Here is a 17,637-nt window from a genome sequence, read left to right on the forward strand (position 1 = left end):
CCATTTCGTCATGGCACCAATCTTTGATCCGTATGCCCTTATTCAGAGTGGTGTGTTTATGCTGGAAATGCTCAAGGCGCCCGCTCCGTAGCCTGCCTTTCTATACATGTGCGACGAAGATTCCGAAACTCCCAATGGCCCCCATGCGACCAGATCCCAGTTTTGGTATGATACATTTATTCTTGGTTGCCGCAACCGATAATAGTGTAGTGAACATAAACAAGCGCTCGACGCCGAGTGGTGATGTGGCAAAAGCGTGCTCCTTCACCTTAAAAGACACGCTCGTTGGGAAAAATGCGGGCTTAGATGTAATCACGCCCGCTCTTCTGCATCTCGATCAATCTCCAGCCCCTGGTCTCGGGGTTGTTGACATCCTCAGGAATACGAGTAATGCCGATGGCGTAGGTCACAAGCTGAACCTTGTCCTCCATACCGGCCGCCAACTTTCCAGTCTTGGCGTTCTTGTAAACGTGAACTTCTTGAGTCCTGCACGTGATGACGAAAACAGGAATGTCACCAGGCTCAAGCATCCGCGCCTTGAGAACATCAACACCACGGATGTCGAGAATGCGTCCGTCGGACTTGAGACCAGCCTGGAGGTACTGCTTGGTCAAAGCCTCATAGACGGAGTACTGGGCCTCCGAGAGCCAGAGCTTCAGTGTTTCAACATCGCCCTTGACGTACGCCTCGAGGACTTCAGGAAGGATGTACTCGCGCAACTCCATAAGGAAATTCTCCATGTTAAAGCCGGGGTCCAATTCGCGAAGCTTCTTGATGACCTGAGCGGTCTCGTTTTCGGCGAAGAAACTGCCGATCTTGTCGGTGATACTCCTAGCAGTGGAGATGAGGGGGTTTTCCGACTCCTCGTAGACGGTCTTCAAGCCGAAAACATTCTGGACGAACTTGTTGGAGTCGCGGAAATCCCTCCATGCCTCCTTCCAAGCAGCATCTTTGTGGAGAGTGACGTGGGTTCCGGCACTAAAACAGTTAGCAAATCAACCAGATATGTCCGCAGGACTTGTTCTTACTTGGGATCCTCCTCAAAGATCTGAGGGCCTTTGCCAGCTGACTCCTTCAGCCACTTCTCTCTGCGTTTCCTACGCTCCTCCTTCTCAGCCCAGCCGCCATATCTGGAGCTGCTTCCGTCATCGATGACCTCCTTCACGTTCTTGTAAGCCTCAGTCTCGCGGATAGGCTTCGTCGCCTTGTCCAGAACCTCTCCGGTGATGTTGGCGCCCTTACGCACTCCCTTCATCACTGGCGTCTCCCAAGTCCACTGAGCACCCTTGCCGACGGCAGTCGCGGTGGTCTTGACAACCTTGCCAGCCGTAGAGGAAACAGTACCAGAGGTGGCTTCGTACGCCTGTCGTGCACGGCGAATGGCCTCGCTCTCTGCGATCTGGTTGGCGGAGGCGGCCAATGCCTTGGTTGACTCGTTCCATTCCTGAGACTGCTTGAACTCGGTCTGCATGGTCTCCATGAAGACCTGCCAGGGTGTCTTGTCACCGTGGGGAGGTGGAGGCGGCGCATCCTCCTTCTTTTCCTTCTTGGGCTCGCCCTCTGAATTCTCGCTCTCCTCCTTTGCTTCTTCAGACTTGGACTCTTTCTTTTCAGTGGGCTCTTCTTGCGCCTTGGGTTCGGTCTCTGGCGTTTGCTGCTTAGGCTGCTCCTGTTGCTGCAGCGCGCGGAACGAGGCGTGGAACGAGCGGGCTTGTATCGCGTTAGGGGTAAAAGGCGACCTTAGTAGAGGAATCTCCTGCGCGGAGATGGGCGTGGCGGGAGAGATGCGAATTTCGGTGGTGTTGACACGGGAAGCGCGGCTGGACAAGAGCCGGCTGGTCGCCGGTGACCTGACATGGGTGGTATGAGGAACGGCCGCGGCTCTCAACGGAGCCCCCGGCGACGTCCTTAGGACATGCCTATATGCGTTCATGTTTGCTATCCCAGCTGGACCGTCCTGCGGAAAAACCTGGGAGACGCAGCCTTCAAGCTGATGCAGACAACAAGTCGAAGCACGGAAGTGGAGTGCGGAAAGTTGGCGGACGGAGGGCAATCAAGGGCCGAGGACAGAACTTAGAATTTGCGCGCAACCTAGGGAAAATGGATCGGTGGAAATTCTGCTGCAATGCCAATGGCCAAATCGATCCAATGCGCGCTGAATTGGTCGGCTGGACACCGAGGGTCCCCCGAAATCTTTTGGCTTCTTTGCCCCCGCTCGGCCGCAAAACTGCTCCAAAACTGCCCCAGAACATTTCGTTCAGTCCCCCGCTGTCGGCTCACCCTTGTTACTGATGCCAAGAAAAGTGCCTGCCCAGGTGGTGAAAAAAATGGGGGGCGTCGGTTACGCTTGGTTTGTGGGGCTACTGCTCGCTTAACAGCCACGTCGTCACCACCTAATCTGCGTCATAGATTCTAGTAATATAAATACTAGCTTCTTTCCATTGTCTACTTCGTGATCTTTTTCATTATCGTTAAAATGCCTAATCTTTTCGATACTCCAACGAAGGCGCACGCCAAAGGCGTCATCGACTTCGCTAAATTCCTTAAAGAAACCAAGGGCATAAGCTTTACAGACCGGTATCTAACTATATATATTGGTTATAGTCGAAGGATAGTAACCCGCATTCGAAATAATAACAACCGACGTACAACTCCGACCGCATATAGCGAAACTCGCAGTAGAAAGAGGAAGCTAAGCCGGAAGCACACCAATAAAATCATACAAATGTATGATAAATATCTAGAAGAAGTACCGGATTTGCCATAGGATACCCAATTGGCCAACATTTATAATACTAAAGCTTCTATTCTTACGATTCGCTAGGCGATAAAAGAAGAGGGGTAAGTGAAAAACGTTAATTCTAAATACCAATAATAAATTCGGGAAACCCTAATTAATACTAGTATAAATATAAAAAATTTATCATTAAAATAAAAGAATATATTTCTCCTAAAAAATATAAGGTCCGGGTTAGCCAATATAAACGAATATTTAAATAATTTAACTAAAAAAACTTCTTTACTTTTTATTACTCTAACGAATTACACTTTAGCTAGAAACAAAAGACTATAGGTCGCTAATATATATTAAAGAAGCAAAGTCAACAAAATAAACTTAAGAATATCTATAAACGCCTAGCTCCCGAGACTAAAAATAATAATAAAGTATATGTATAGGATACTATCGATTTGGAGTTTAAATTTAAATTAATTAGATACTAAACAACGAATAAAAATAGGAAGATAAATTTACAAATATACTTAAATCAAATCTTAATCCCCGTAATTAATAAATAATTAAATAAAAGCAATCGGGATTTCTAATTAGAGGAAGATAATAATTCCGGCTATAGTAGAGGGAGGGGTAATAATATTATTGATTTGGGGTGGTATATGGGAACATATGTATTGGTTTTTAGCAGTGATTTTTCTCAAAAATTTTCAAAGTATATAGGATTAGGGAAGTACTTTCTAGATTGAGTAAACCTGGACAGTTAGTGTGGAAAAAGAAAGGAAAAAGAAGGAGATTGAATATGAGGAAATAGGATGGGAGATAAATAAAATATTAACCTTTTGTTAAATTGAATAATTAGTTTTTTTTAGTTCTTTAGTAATTTTTAATTATATAAGATTAGTTTTTGATAGTCGCTAATTATTTATCTTTATTTGTTTAGTATGTTGAGTAATCCTTTATCCTTTTTAGGGAAATGTTTATTCGTATTTCCGTTTACGTTTGAAAGAAAGATATTGAAAGATCCGATAGTTACCCTTGTTTTCCGGCGAAAATTAAATATTAAGCTATTTAATAAATATATAATTCTAATAAATCGTATTTAATTTAATACCTCCTATTTCGACCATCCAAAAAGATTTGAAAATTACCTACTATTTTACTTAATTAAATAGCTAAGAATTACAGTCCTTATACATCGTATTGGTCGTAGTAGTATTAGTATTATTATTATAATTTTCTTACTATTTTAAATTAGTAATAAGAATGAAATAAGTATTAAAACTCTATACTAAATTAATTAAAACGAATATAGGGAATTTATAATTTCCTATCTTCGTTGAGGTTTGCCTAATATTTATTAACGATATTTGATTAATTATTACAAAAAAACTTGAATAGCCTTATTTTAAAAAAGAATAAAAATCCTTAGTACCAGATATTTATTATAGTCCGGGGCCTTCGATAATAACCGATATATAATTATATTAGTAGCTATATTACAATTAGTAATAACGTAACTAATTAATAATTACCTAATTACTATTCGGATATAATGTCGGAGTACGAATAATAGTATAATTAATTAATAAAAAAAATATATAAACGAATATTTAAGCGATAATAATTGAATGTAAGGAAATATAGACGATAAATAAATTACTAAATTGTAGTAGTTTAATTATATAATTTAATAAATAAATGAATATTTAATTAATAATATTTAAATAATAATAAGAATAGATAATTAATAGGCTATTTAAGCGGTAGTTTAGTTGAAAGACTATTTGAGAATAATAAATAATAAAAGAATCTATCGATAATTAAAGTAAATATTAATATTAGGCCTTTAAGGATTACTATTTTTAAATTAGTAGTATATAACCTTTACTTAAATATAGAAAGATTAGATAGCCCTTAGACCCTTTTCTTCGAAAGCTTATAATTAATTCTTTAAAAGGAAGGGTACTAATTATTATTTCTGAATTCCTCCTTTACGGAATATATCGACTATTATTATTAATAGATTTTCGGGATTGTAATTATTATTATTATTACGTTTTAAAGAACCGAGAGGAAGTAATTAATTATTATAAATCTTTATTAGAAGGGCTTTAATAATAATATTATTAATATAAATAGGAATTACCTTTTACGAATATTAATAATAGAAATAATAAGAAGGAAAAGAATAGAAAATAAGAATTGAAGAAATTCCTTTTATTTAAGAAAAGAAAGAAAAAAGGGATATTAGAAGGATAAAAAGAAGAATGCTAATAAGAGATTTCTAATTAGAAAAGGTATATAAATATTTTATTAGAAGAGAAATAATTAAAAGAGGAATAAAGATCCTTAATTGAGAAAAAGAAAAGAAAGGAGGGTAAAATAAAAGATATAATAAAGATAAGTATATAAATAGTATAAATAATATTAATAAAATTTAAAATAACCGGAACATTTTTATAATCTTAATTTTAGATATTAATTAGGGAACGTTATATTAGGCTCCTATATTAGTATTAAAACTATTTTTATTATTTCTCCTAAATTCTATTCTTCTTTCTTCTATTCCTATATTAAAAATTACTTTTTTTCCTTTTCTAAAATTTAATTAATCTCCGACGCCTTTATTTATCCTATTAAGAAACTTATTGCCGATCCTTTTAGGGAATTTTTTACCTAATTTAAATAAAGAAGATTATTATTAGATCCTTTATTACGGGGATAGTAGCGGATATAATTAGCCTACTATTTAAAATTTACTACTAAACTTATTTAATTCTATTCGTATTTTATATTTATATATTTTATTTACCCCTTTACTTAGCGTTCGAACCCGGCCTCCGCCTCTTTATATTATTTTTTTTACGATTTATTTAATTATTTTTAGGACTTTATTATATTAAATTAAAAATTAGTTATTCCTAAGGTTTTAAATTTAAATAGTATCCTTCGAATTCCTAAAATTATTATTCTATTACTTTTACTTCTACCTTTTTTAATAATTATTAATATCCTTCTTTAGGATTATTAGGACTAAGTATTATAATATTTAAATAGTCCGAATAGCCGTAAGAGCCTAAGTATAAATTATAGTAAAATTTAAGTATAGACCCGCTTAAAAGTCTATTTAATATATATTTAATATAAATATTAATAGGTAAGACTTTTATAATTTCCTTTATAAAGGATTATATATTTAATATACAATTTAAAGGGAAGAATATATTTATATACTTAAAGGAATTTAATAATAGGGTTTAAAATTATTGCTTTTCTAACGAAGTTAAATTAAATACTTAGTATTAGTAGTATATATTGGACGTTCGAAAGATTTGTAGAAAAATAGCGAAGGATACTATTAATAAGGGTATTTAGATATAGAAAAAGTTCTATTATTTTTTAAAACGAGAATTCTTAGTATTAGACTTTAATTAAATAAATAGTAAAACTACTTTGTTGAAAGTCTTTTATAGTAAATTAGTTCTCTATAATAGAGAGAAGATTGTTAAAGTAGTACTTCGGTATTTAATACTTTTAATAAAGTAATTGGATAAGGAGAAGGATTTTACTTAATTTATAATAGTATACAATTTCTATAAAAAATTTATGAAGAGGCCTAGGCGAATAATTATAATAATTATAAGCTTTAAAGAAAAGGTCTATTAAATAATTTAATTATAATTTTATATTAAAATAATTAAGGTTATTTACGAGTATTTCGACTTTAAAAATAATATTCGTATTGACGATGAAGTAGTTATTTTATTAAATAATAGCCTTAATATAAATTAAATTGAAAAGAAAGTATTAGTAGTCGTTAAAAAGAGAGGTAATTTAATTGGATTAAATAGCAATTCTAATTAACTTTTTTGTAAAAAAATTCTTTTAGTAAATTAAACTACTATTTTAATACTTATTATTTCCTATTTAATTAAGAAATTGGATATTAATAAAATAATTAAAGAATTTAGTTAAATAAAGTTTATATAATTTTAATTTAATAAAAAGTTAGTAAAGAAATAAAAGGAGGAAGTTTAAATTAATTATTTATTAATAATTAATTAGGGAGGCACTACTAACGAAGGAGGAGGATATATAAACAGCTCCTTTATAAGAAGTAAATAGAGAAGTAATAGAGGAGGGAATTAAAGCCGTAGAAATTCTTATTAGATCCGTTACTATTAGTACGGTAGTAATTATTATTAGAACTAATATTAAAAGATAGTAGATAATATTTAGAAGGGTAAATTAGTAGTCTTTCAATTTCGGAATCCTATATACACTTCCTAAATAATTATTACTATTAGTAATAAAGAGGATTATAATAATTTTATTCCTAATAAATTATTAATATTAATTATTAAAGATAGGAAATTAAAATTTTTAATATAATTTTGAATAGTAATTTATAGGATATTTCCTAAATATAAGGCTATTTTCAATTATTAGGAGAAAAATATTTAAATATTAAAGAAAAATATTACTTCGAATTAGAATTCTCCTTACTACTTAATAATACCCGTAGTCGATAATAGTAATAGAATAATAGTACGAATACCTTTATAAATATAACGGATATTAATTTATTAAATTATTATTATATAATTAATAAATTAAATATTATTTAAAAAGTATACTAAAGATTTCTAATCGAATATAAAGTCGTTACAATTTATTAAACGTCCGTAGAATATCCCTAAAATCTTAGTAATTACTTTATAAATTAATCTTATATTATTAAAAATTATTTAATTTAATTATCATTTGAAGGATAAGTACTTAAAGAAATAGAGAACGTATTAGAAGAGTCTAATTTTACTACTATAGGGCTATTATTACTTTTAATTAATAACTTACTAAATACGTTCCTTAAAGATATATTGAAATTGGAAAACGATATTATATTTACTAAATAAATACTTTCTTCCTTACACTATATAGAAGCCCCTATAAATTCCTCCATATAATTTAAATATCGAAATCCTTTTATAGTTTTTGTAAAAATATTATATAAGTTTAAGGTAGATTAAGTATAATTCCTTTAAAGAATATAATCTTTAAATTATAAAATTAAGGATACTTATTAGAAGTTAATTAATATTATAATTAATCCGAGGCTATTTAATTAAAATATTAATATAAGAGGGTTTAGTAAATAAATTATAAATTTTATAGGAGAAGTATCCTTCTCCAACTATTTAATTAAGCAGTTATAGTAATTGGATATTATTAATAATAGTACTATTATATTTGAGAATAATCTGCTTTAACCCCCTTCCTTAAAAATTAATTAAATACTTCTAGTAAACCGGCCAATAAAGATTTTTAAATTAATTATAGAAAATAAAATAATTAATCTACTAACCCTCGATTTTAATAAAGAAAATATAAGATTTAATATTTTATTTATAAAGCCTATTAAAATAATTAATACTAATGTTATTACGAAGGAGGCTATCTAATAGGTAAAAGAATAATACCCTTTTATTTCTAAAATTACTAATTATAATATTCCTTATTAAATTAGGGAATTATATTATATAGATTAATAATTTGTAATTATATTTATTATTCTAATCTAGTATAAAGTTAACCTAAATAAGGAGAATATTATTAAAATTTCTTATAAAGGTAGCGTAATAATTAATTAATTTAAAGAAATAAATAAGGTTATTCCTATAACCCAATATAAAATTAATAGTATATTTATTATAGGAAACTTAAACAATAGTATAGAAAATTCGGATTCTACTAAAACCTCTATCTATTATTTAAATTAAAGATTAGACGGTACAATTAAGCTTATTCGGGAAAATATATTGAAATCCGCTTTTAATTATATAATAGAGGTAATTATTCTTATACAATTATATGCCTACTTATACAAACTCTCCTACCTATTGTATTTAGGGAATGTAATTAGGATATTTATTCTACTAACCTTATTTATCTCCCTATAGTAAAAAGGGTTAAAAATTAGAACCCTCCTTAATATTAACGTAAAAGTAAATATAATTACTTATAATTTAACTAAGGAATATAAATTAATTATTACTAATACTAGAATATTAAATATAAATAGTAATAGCGGTAAACGGGATTTTATTAGGGAAGTATATAATTAAATATAATTAATTAATATTCTATAGGAAATATATTTCTTTATTATTACTATTTGCCTACCGTATTATAATATTATATTTAAGCAGCCCTTTTTTAAAGATACCTAAGTAAAATTAAATTATTTAATTAGCAGTATCAAATTAATAAATATATTAATAGAGGAAATAATCGTTAAAACTGCCCTAATTCCGAAAGAAAGAGCAAAGTTAAATATATAGGTATTACTATATACTTAGGAATTCGCTAAATAGCTGTCTCTCTTAAATAGGTTCGCTAATTATTTAGGGATTAATTTTAAAGTTAATATATTAGCTCCTATTTAGTATAATAGCGAAGCTTAAAACAATATCCTTAAATAGATAGAAGATTCGATAATTAATAAATTATTAAAATATTTATAATATATTTAGAAAAAACGTTACTTATTAAAAAAGGCCGTCTTAAGATTCTTCTAAGAGCTTTTATAGGACGAACCACTCAATATCAAACAATTCGAAAAACTTTTATTTAAGGACTTTAATAATATTAATTATAATAAATTAAGTAATATACTTAATATAATAATTATAAAGAATATTCCCTAATCTATAATTAAAGAAAAGAAGTTTATAACGGAATTTAGAAAATAAATATATAATTTTATTTAATATTAAACGTCAGTACAATAATTGAAGTATATAGACTAAAGAAAGAAAATTTATAAAAGTAATAAATTTGTATTTACTAATAGGAAGGTTAATTAATTATTACTAAATAATATAATACCCTTTAAAAATTTCGCTACTTATATTATATATAAATAAAAAGATTAGAAGGTATTACTAATCGACAATATACCTTCTAATAGATTAAAATTAAAAAGAAATTTAGAATAGAAGTTATAGCGTTTTATAATTTTAAAAAATAAATTGAAATAACGAAAAAAGATTTATCCGTTATTATAGAATAAAATTATTATATTATATTTCTCGAAAATATTTGAAGAAGAACGGCTAACCCCCGAGCGCCTTCAAATTATATTTAACGATTTATATAATAATTTAACTAAAAAGGAATAAAAAATATCTATTTACATTCTTTATAATTATAAAATAGCTTTTACTTAGGATTTTAACTACGTAGGGAAAATTAAACCCGATATTTTCCCTCCCTAAAAAATCAGGACGGTCCTATATTCAGTATGGTAATATAGATTAATTCTAATATTAAAGGCTAATTACTAGAAAGTTTACGAATTGCTAAAGGATCAAATTTAGCGAAGAATGTTAGAAGATAATTATACCGCCTACTAGAATAATTAGTTCCTAGTCTTTAAAAAAGATAGTGGCTTTCGATTGATTAATAATATTTAATAGATTAATATTATTACTTTACGGGATTTTAATATCCTTCTTAATTATAAAGAATTTAGTAAAGAATTCGGAGGATTTAAAATGCTTTTCCTCTTCGACTTCTTTTTTAACTATAATTAAATCCCTCTTAATAAAAAGAATAGGGATATAATTACTTTCTAGAATATAATAGGAATAAAGAGAATAATTATACTACCTTAAGGAGGAATAAATTCCGTTGTTTAATTTTTAAGAATAATAATTAGGGTATTATATAATTTAATTCCGATTATTTATCGGCCCTACCTAAATAATATTTATATTAAATTAATAATTATAAATTATAACGAATTTAAAGTTAGACCTAGAATATAAAAGTATATTTTTAATTATTTAGTAAATATTAATAAGGTCTTAGTCAATATCGAACTTAGTAGCTATACTATTATAGCCAGAAAATTTAAATAATATTAACCGGAAATTAAGTTTATAAGATACTTTTATTTAGAGAATAATCGACGACCTTCTCCCTTCAAAGTATTTAGAATCCTTTAGTAGGAAGATTGTAAGTTTATTAAATAGAAGGGTAAAGAATTCTAATAATTAAGAGCTTTCTTAGGGATTATTAGGTATTATTGAATTTAAATTAAGGATTTTAGTACTATCGTTTAACCCCTATATACTCTATTTAAGAAAAATACTAGATAATAATAAATTAAAAATAAACAATTTACCTTAGAATATTTACAATATAAAATTTTATTTACTCTTTATCTTATACCTATTATTTATAATAATACCTACTATAACGAAATTTTCCTTATAATAAATATATTACTAATCGGCTAGGGAGCGGTCCTTAAATAAATTGATTTAAATAGCCGATACTACCCTTATCGATTTAAGAGTAATATTTAGTCGGATACTAAGAAAAAATATAATACTATTAAACAAGAACTTCGAGGGCTGCTTTATACTTTAAAGTAGTTAAAGCGCTATTTATTTGGTATTTATTTTATTATTGAAATTAATATGTAGGTTATAGTATATTAATTAAATAGTACAATGTTTAATATCCTAATAATAATAATTATACGTTAGATTATTTAGATCCGACTATTTAATTTCGAAGTTAAATATATCCTTAGGAAAAAGAATATCGTTGCTAATAGCCTTTCCCGTATACTTCCTTTAGTAATAAATTAATAGAATAAGGTTAATAAAGAAAATATTAATAATTATATATATTAATAAATTTATATAATTAAATTTAATAGAATACTAGATTAAAGGAAGAAAATTTAGGAACTTTTAAAGGATTATTAGATTTATAACTCTTAACGGATTATTAAATACCTTTAAACGCTAAAACTACCTACTAATTTAATTACCGAATAGGAATAACGACGCTTTAAAATAGAAATTTTAAAATTCTTCTTCTAAGAAGGAGTTTTATAGTTACAACCTATATATATTAATTAAGCGCTATATAGATTTATAAACAACGATATTAATCGCAATATTATCTTCCGCAAATATTATTATAAAATTGGCTATAAAGGAAGAAAAGTAATTTACTATTATATTACTAACTTTTATTAGTAGAAGGGCATCTATTCCTATGTGGAAAACTATATTAAGTCCTGCTTAGATTATTAGAAATAAAATCCTAAATAGTTTATTAATACTTTTTAGTATATTAATTTGTTATTATAATTATTTTGTAAATGGATGTTGGATATTTAGTATATACCGGGTAAAAATAGAAAAAGGATAAGGATTATTAAAGTATAAAATAATTTTATTAGTTATATTGAAGTAAATATCCTCCCTATAGTGAATTCGAAATGTGTTGTTCGCTTTATTAAAGTATAAATTATTCATCGATAGGGCCTTCCCTTATTAATTATTATTAATAGTAGATTGGAATTCTATAAAGATTATAAAGAATTATTAAAGAAATTTAATATTCCTTTTATTAGGATCTTACTTTATAATTTTAAAGTAAATAGGGTGAATGAAATTAAGTATTTCCCAATTATAGTAATACTAGTAAAAATTATAGGCGGTATAGGATTTAATTAGAAATTTTAATTATTTTACGTCCTATTTATAAATTGGACTATAGTTTAGGGAAGTTATAGTTTTATTCCTTTTTATTTCGGTTATAGATATAATCCTATTTTACTAATTAAATTTAATTTACCTTCTTAGAGAATTATATAATAGGGTAATATACGGGATAATAAATTATTAAAAGCCCGGCTTGATTTAATATTTATTAGAATCCGTTTATTTTAAGATAATAAATATAAATTTACTCTTATAGCCGAACGAATTTCTATAGTATGGTAGAAGGCTGTAAAATACCGTAATATAATAAATAAAGGAAAGATTAGACCTAATATTGTAAAATTACGGGTAGGGGATTTTATATTAATTTACAATTGTATTTAACGAATTGATATAAATTTAGTCCGAAAATTTATTTATTATTAATTTAGCCTATTTTGTATTAGAAAAATTACTTTTAAATACGAATATCTTTTAAAAACTTTAGACGGCATTAATATTACGAACCCTTACCCGGTTAAGAGAATTAAGAAAATACTTTTTATATACTAGTATACAGTTAGAACTAGATTGTAATATAATTAAATAGGAAACGTTTCCTTTATTATACTTAAAGGAAATTTTAGAGGAACCTATAATTTATAAAAATACTATTAGAAAAACTATAAATTATATAATTAAATAAAATAGTAGGAGGAAAATACGTTAGATAGTATAATAGAATAATAGGAAATTTAAAATTATTTTACTTAAGGGGAAGTTTAAAAATTAGAAACCGATATATAAGCTTGAAAGTAAGGAATTTTAATTAATTTGCTATTTCGTACGAAAGGAACCGAGTAGATATTATTATTCCTTTCGAAGGGAAGAGAAAGATAAAAAGGATTATATATTATTATAATACTAAGAAATATTCTTTATAGACTTTATTTACTATCTCTCTATATACTATTAAATTCACTTTATTCTTAATTAATAATATATAAGAAATTAAAAAGAAAAATTAAAACGTTTGAAAACGTTTGAAATAACTACCCCTATTACCCTTAGAGAAAAATTTTTTATATATTTCCTATATTAGAATTCCCGTCTTAGAATACTATACAAATATATTAATTATTTTATTGACCTTTATATGCTAGAGGAATCCAACCCTGGACCCCTAATATGTAATTCCCTTTCCTATTGAAGATATTTAATCTAAGGCCTAATTTCACCCTTAAAGAATAATTTAGTACGAAATTGTAAAAGAAGAATATTAATTATAGTTTAAACCTTCCGATTATTATACTATCTAACTTTCAATTTACTAGAATTACCTACTTTAAAAATAAACTCTAAAGAAATAGAATTTATAGTGTACTTTTTGGCTATTTTATAATACTATATATAGTTATTATAAATACTATTTTTAAAGTTAGGTAATAAAAATAAATGATATTCTGTAAAAGGACTTATAATTATAGCCCGTTTAAATTTATTAGAGGCACCGCGGAATATTAATATATATTCTTTTTAGTATATTAAAATACAATAATTATATTATAGCGAATTACTAGTAAAATTAGTAGAGAATTAATTAATTAAATAGAAATACGTACTTTTTATTAAAGATTTGAATAATTAATGCTTTCAACCGCTTATTTTATTGAATTATATAATAGGTATAGTGATTAAATAGTTAACTACCCTTAGTGTCGATCTAAATTGAATTTAATACTAAATTAGGGGAAGCTATTATTTATTTAACCTAATTTAGAAGTTATCCCTTAGCTCCAAAACTACTGAATATTTATAAAAACGCTTCCTAACGGTTAGGGAATCCCTATAAAAGAATAAAATATAATACTTTAGGAGGGTAGAATATAATATAGATTCTTAGATAAATAATAACTAATTTTATACCCTCTATTAATATATAAACTCCCTAAATAGTATTTATAAGTAAAGGTCCTAGCCTAATCTATTACTAGACTCGTAAATAGAGAAATTTATAAACTTTAGAGCGATCGTTATATTAAATTTAATAAGAAATAGAATAGGGATAGATTAGTTTAAAAATATTATTATACTACGGCCGATAAATATTATATTTATAAGCATTCTAACGAATATTAATTAGCTAATTAATAATAGCGGGAGGAAGAAATTGTACGGGATTTACGCGTTTTTAAAATTAATTAGAATTATAAATAAATATTTTAATAATAGGTATTTAATATAGAAAGAAGAAAATTAATAGAATAATAGGGAATTAATTGGAAAAGGAAGGAGGTAAGAAGGGAAATCCGACCGAGGGAAGCAAGTTTTTATACTCTAATAGTAGATTATTATTAATACTTAATTTATTATTTACTATTTTAGGAGAAAGTAATTACTTAGAGAAACTTTACCGTTCTAAGTAATTATTAAAGTTACTATAACCGTTAGAAAAAGAAAAAATAAAAAATTCCTATTACCTTAAACCTTTATAATTTATTACTTTTATTGCTTAAGTATTCGTTTTAAAAGAAAGGATAAATCGACTATATTAGAAGTAAATACTATAAGGTTAAGTATTGTACTACTAGCTAAGCGAGTAATAGTTTCGAAAAGATATTTCTAATATTTAAATTTAATAGTTGGATAATTTACGAACTATCTATATAATACCCTCTTCCTCTAACTTTTTCCCTACCTTCCTTTTCTTCTCCTTATAATAATAATATTAAAAAGCCTAAAAATTTTTAAAACTTTTTCTTTTCTATTAAAGTAATTTTAATTTAGTATAACCTATATTATTAATTCTTTCACTATATATAGTTCAATATATTTTAAAATATTAGATATCAACCTCAGCTTTTTCTTCCTCTAATACCTATAGATTAATTACTTATAGTATTACTTTATTAATATATTTTTTAATAACTGTACTTCTTTCTATAATAAGGTTTAGGCTATTTTAAATAATAATAATATAAATAAATCTAATAAGGCTAAAGGTAAAAAACCTTAGACTGTTTTAAACCTAATTAAAATAGTAAAATCTAGTAATATTAATAATAGACAACTCTAATAGCCTACTCCTATTCGTAGCCTTTAACTTTTATAAGGGTATAGTAGAGTGCCAATCCTTAATTAATTTAATAAATAAGTAATTATACTATTATTAAACTTCTAATTTAAATAAACTTAGGAAGTTTTTAAAATAATGCTTAATTAGAATATTATTAATTGAATACTTTAATTAAATACTAATACTATACCCCAATTATTAAAGACTATATTTTAAAACTTTATTAATTAGTATATTTAGAATTATTAGGAATTCTTCCCTAATTTATTAAAAATAATTAATAAATAGTTGAGTATTATAAGAATAAATTAATTACGTAATTGGATATTAAAGTATAATAATAAGTATAAGGTTTATAAAATATATCTTAACCCCCCTCGAAATCCGAAGTCAAAGAATAGGTATATACCTCTTAATTATCTCTAATTAAATAATACTTAATTAAATTAGCGCTTTGATTTTAATTTACCTTATAACGAATTGGATACTAATAAACTATTTAGTAAATTCTTCTGCTCTAAATTGCAATTTAATTAAGTAAGCGCCTTCCTATTAAATAAAAATAGTTTTTATAATTAAAAGCGACTTACGGTACGCCTAGCTAACTTTTAGTATAGTATCAACAAATATACCTTTACTTATACTAATAATTTAATTGCCCTATTTTTATAAGTAATTAGAAAGGGGTCTAGAATAATCTTCGTATTAAATAAATATACTCAATTAAATAACATTAATAAAATTTTAAAATATACAATTAATTCGAACGATATTAAATTACCTATAAAGGAAAAAAGGTTTTAGGTAATTCCTATCTACCTATAAAATATATATTTCTTAGTAATTATCTTTAATTAATTAGTAGGTTAATAGGATTATTATAATTTTAATTTATATAGTTCTATACTAAAGAATATAGAGTTAATTTTAATTTTATTATTTTAAAGATTTAACATTTGGGGGGTAATAAAATCTAACTTAGGCCTTCTTATTTGTTAAATCGATTTTATTACCTAAAAATCTAATTAGATTTGTAGATTAATAGTAATAGAAATTGTACGAATAAGACTAATAGAATATAATCCAAACTTTTAAATACTTATACCCAAAACTTAGAAATAGAATATAATATTAAAAAAGTATACAATATTTAAATAAAAATAGAGAGAGAACGTTATAGTACAATAGTATTAAAGAATAATTTATAATACTTTACGGATAAAGTAATAGTAATTTAAAGGCCTATTTAAGAATCCTTTAAAGGAAGTATTATTTATAGTAAATAGTAGATCCAATAATATCCTCTCCTAATAAAGTAAATATATATACGGTACTAGAGAAAAGCCCTAATATTTTATATAGCTTAAAAATTATATTATTTAAATTGAAAAGAACCGATTATAAAGGCTCGGAAGTATAGAAATCTTTCCTCGCTACTAATTATATAATAGTCTTAATACTATAATTAACTTTCCTCTATTTTAATATATATTAATTAAATTTATTAAGGAAAATAATAACGAAAGTTCTTCATTATTTAGTTTTTTATTATTTAATTTTTCCTCTCTTACTTTTATAGTATAATAAAAAGAGGTTAGAAGATTAACTTCTTCTTTAAGCAATATTTATTTACCCTTAAATTCTTCCCGAAATTTAATTCTAACCCCAATTCCGCCTTAATAAATTATAATTCATTTTCAAAGTTTAAAGATAATAAATTAACCGGCCTCTACTCCAATTTTATTTCGTCTAATAGTATCGTTACTTTTTAATCCTTACTTAATTAGGAGACGAAACGCTTCTATTTAATTAATTATTAATAATTAAATATGCTATAGCCTAATACTAATTATATCCAACCCTCCTAGGGAAATTGAGGCTCTTTCTATTAATACTCTAATAAATTGTATATAGTTATAAATTCCTCTTCTATTAAGAAATATAGGAACTCTTAAACTATTATTAAAAAATAGAATTCTATTAGTTCTAAGAAATATTAGTCTACTAAGTGCCTTAGGATTACCTATAAGTTTAGTATAAATATTTATTTAAATAAGGAAGATTAATTAATTATTAATCCCTTTAAATTTTAGGAAACCTTCGAACCCATTTACTCCCTCTAATTCCTTTTAATACAAACGTATACTATTAAACCCTATACTTATATTACGGTAAGGATTATCCCTAGTATTTAAATTTGAAAGCTTTTATTTAGCTAGAAAAATTCCTATTACTAGTTAAAGTCTAATAATTAATTAATAATAGATAATAGTACTATTTAATTTTAATTCCTATAAATTTATAGTAAATTCTTTAGTCTA

At 26.6% G+C, this 17,637-nt stretch overlaps 1 protein-coding gene across 1 annotated transcript; it reads right to left on the reverse strand.

Moving 5' to 3' along the window:
- Nucleotides 1-196: 196 nt before the first annotated feature.
- B0T23DRAFT_67138 (uncharacterized protein) lies at nt 197-2,012 on the reverse strand. The gene is made up of 2 exons (XM_062841619.1): nt 1,029-2,012; nt 197-978 (listed from the first exon to the last, which is right to left on the reverse strand). Exons 1-2 carry the CDS (start codon nt 1,931-1,933, stop codon nt 303-305), a joined length of 1,581 nt encoding a protein of 526 aa, XP_062695101.1. The 5' UTR covers nt 1,934-2,012; the 3' UTR covers nt 197-302.
- Between the last annotated feature and the right edge of the window lie 15,625 nt (nt 2,013-17,637).

The sequence above is a fragment of the Neurospora hispaniola genome (assembly GCF_033458365.1).
Source record: "Neurospora hispaniola strain FGSC 10403 chromosome Unknown B0T23scaffold_2, whole genome shotgun sequence".
Taxonomy (NCBI): Eukaryota; Fungi; Ascomycota; class Sordariomycetes; order Sordariales; family Sordariaceae; genus Neurospora; species Neurospora hispaniola.

Excerpts from the sequence above, each read along its gene's own strand:
- B0T23DRAFT_67138 (XM_062841619.1), bottom strand. The coding sequence starts at position 1,933 with ATGAACGCATATAGGCATGTCCTAAGGACGTCGCCGGGGGCTCCGTTG. Across the intron at positions 979-1,028 it reads ATCTTTGAGGAGGATCCCAA|TGCCGGAACCCACGTCACTC; the intron begins GTAAGAACAAGT and ends TAACTGTTTTAG.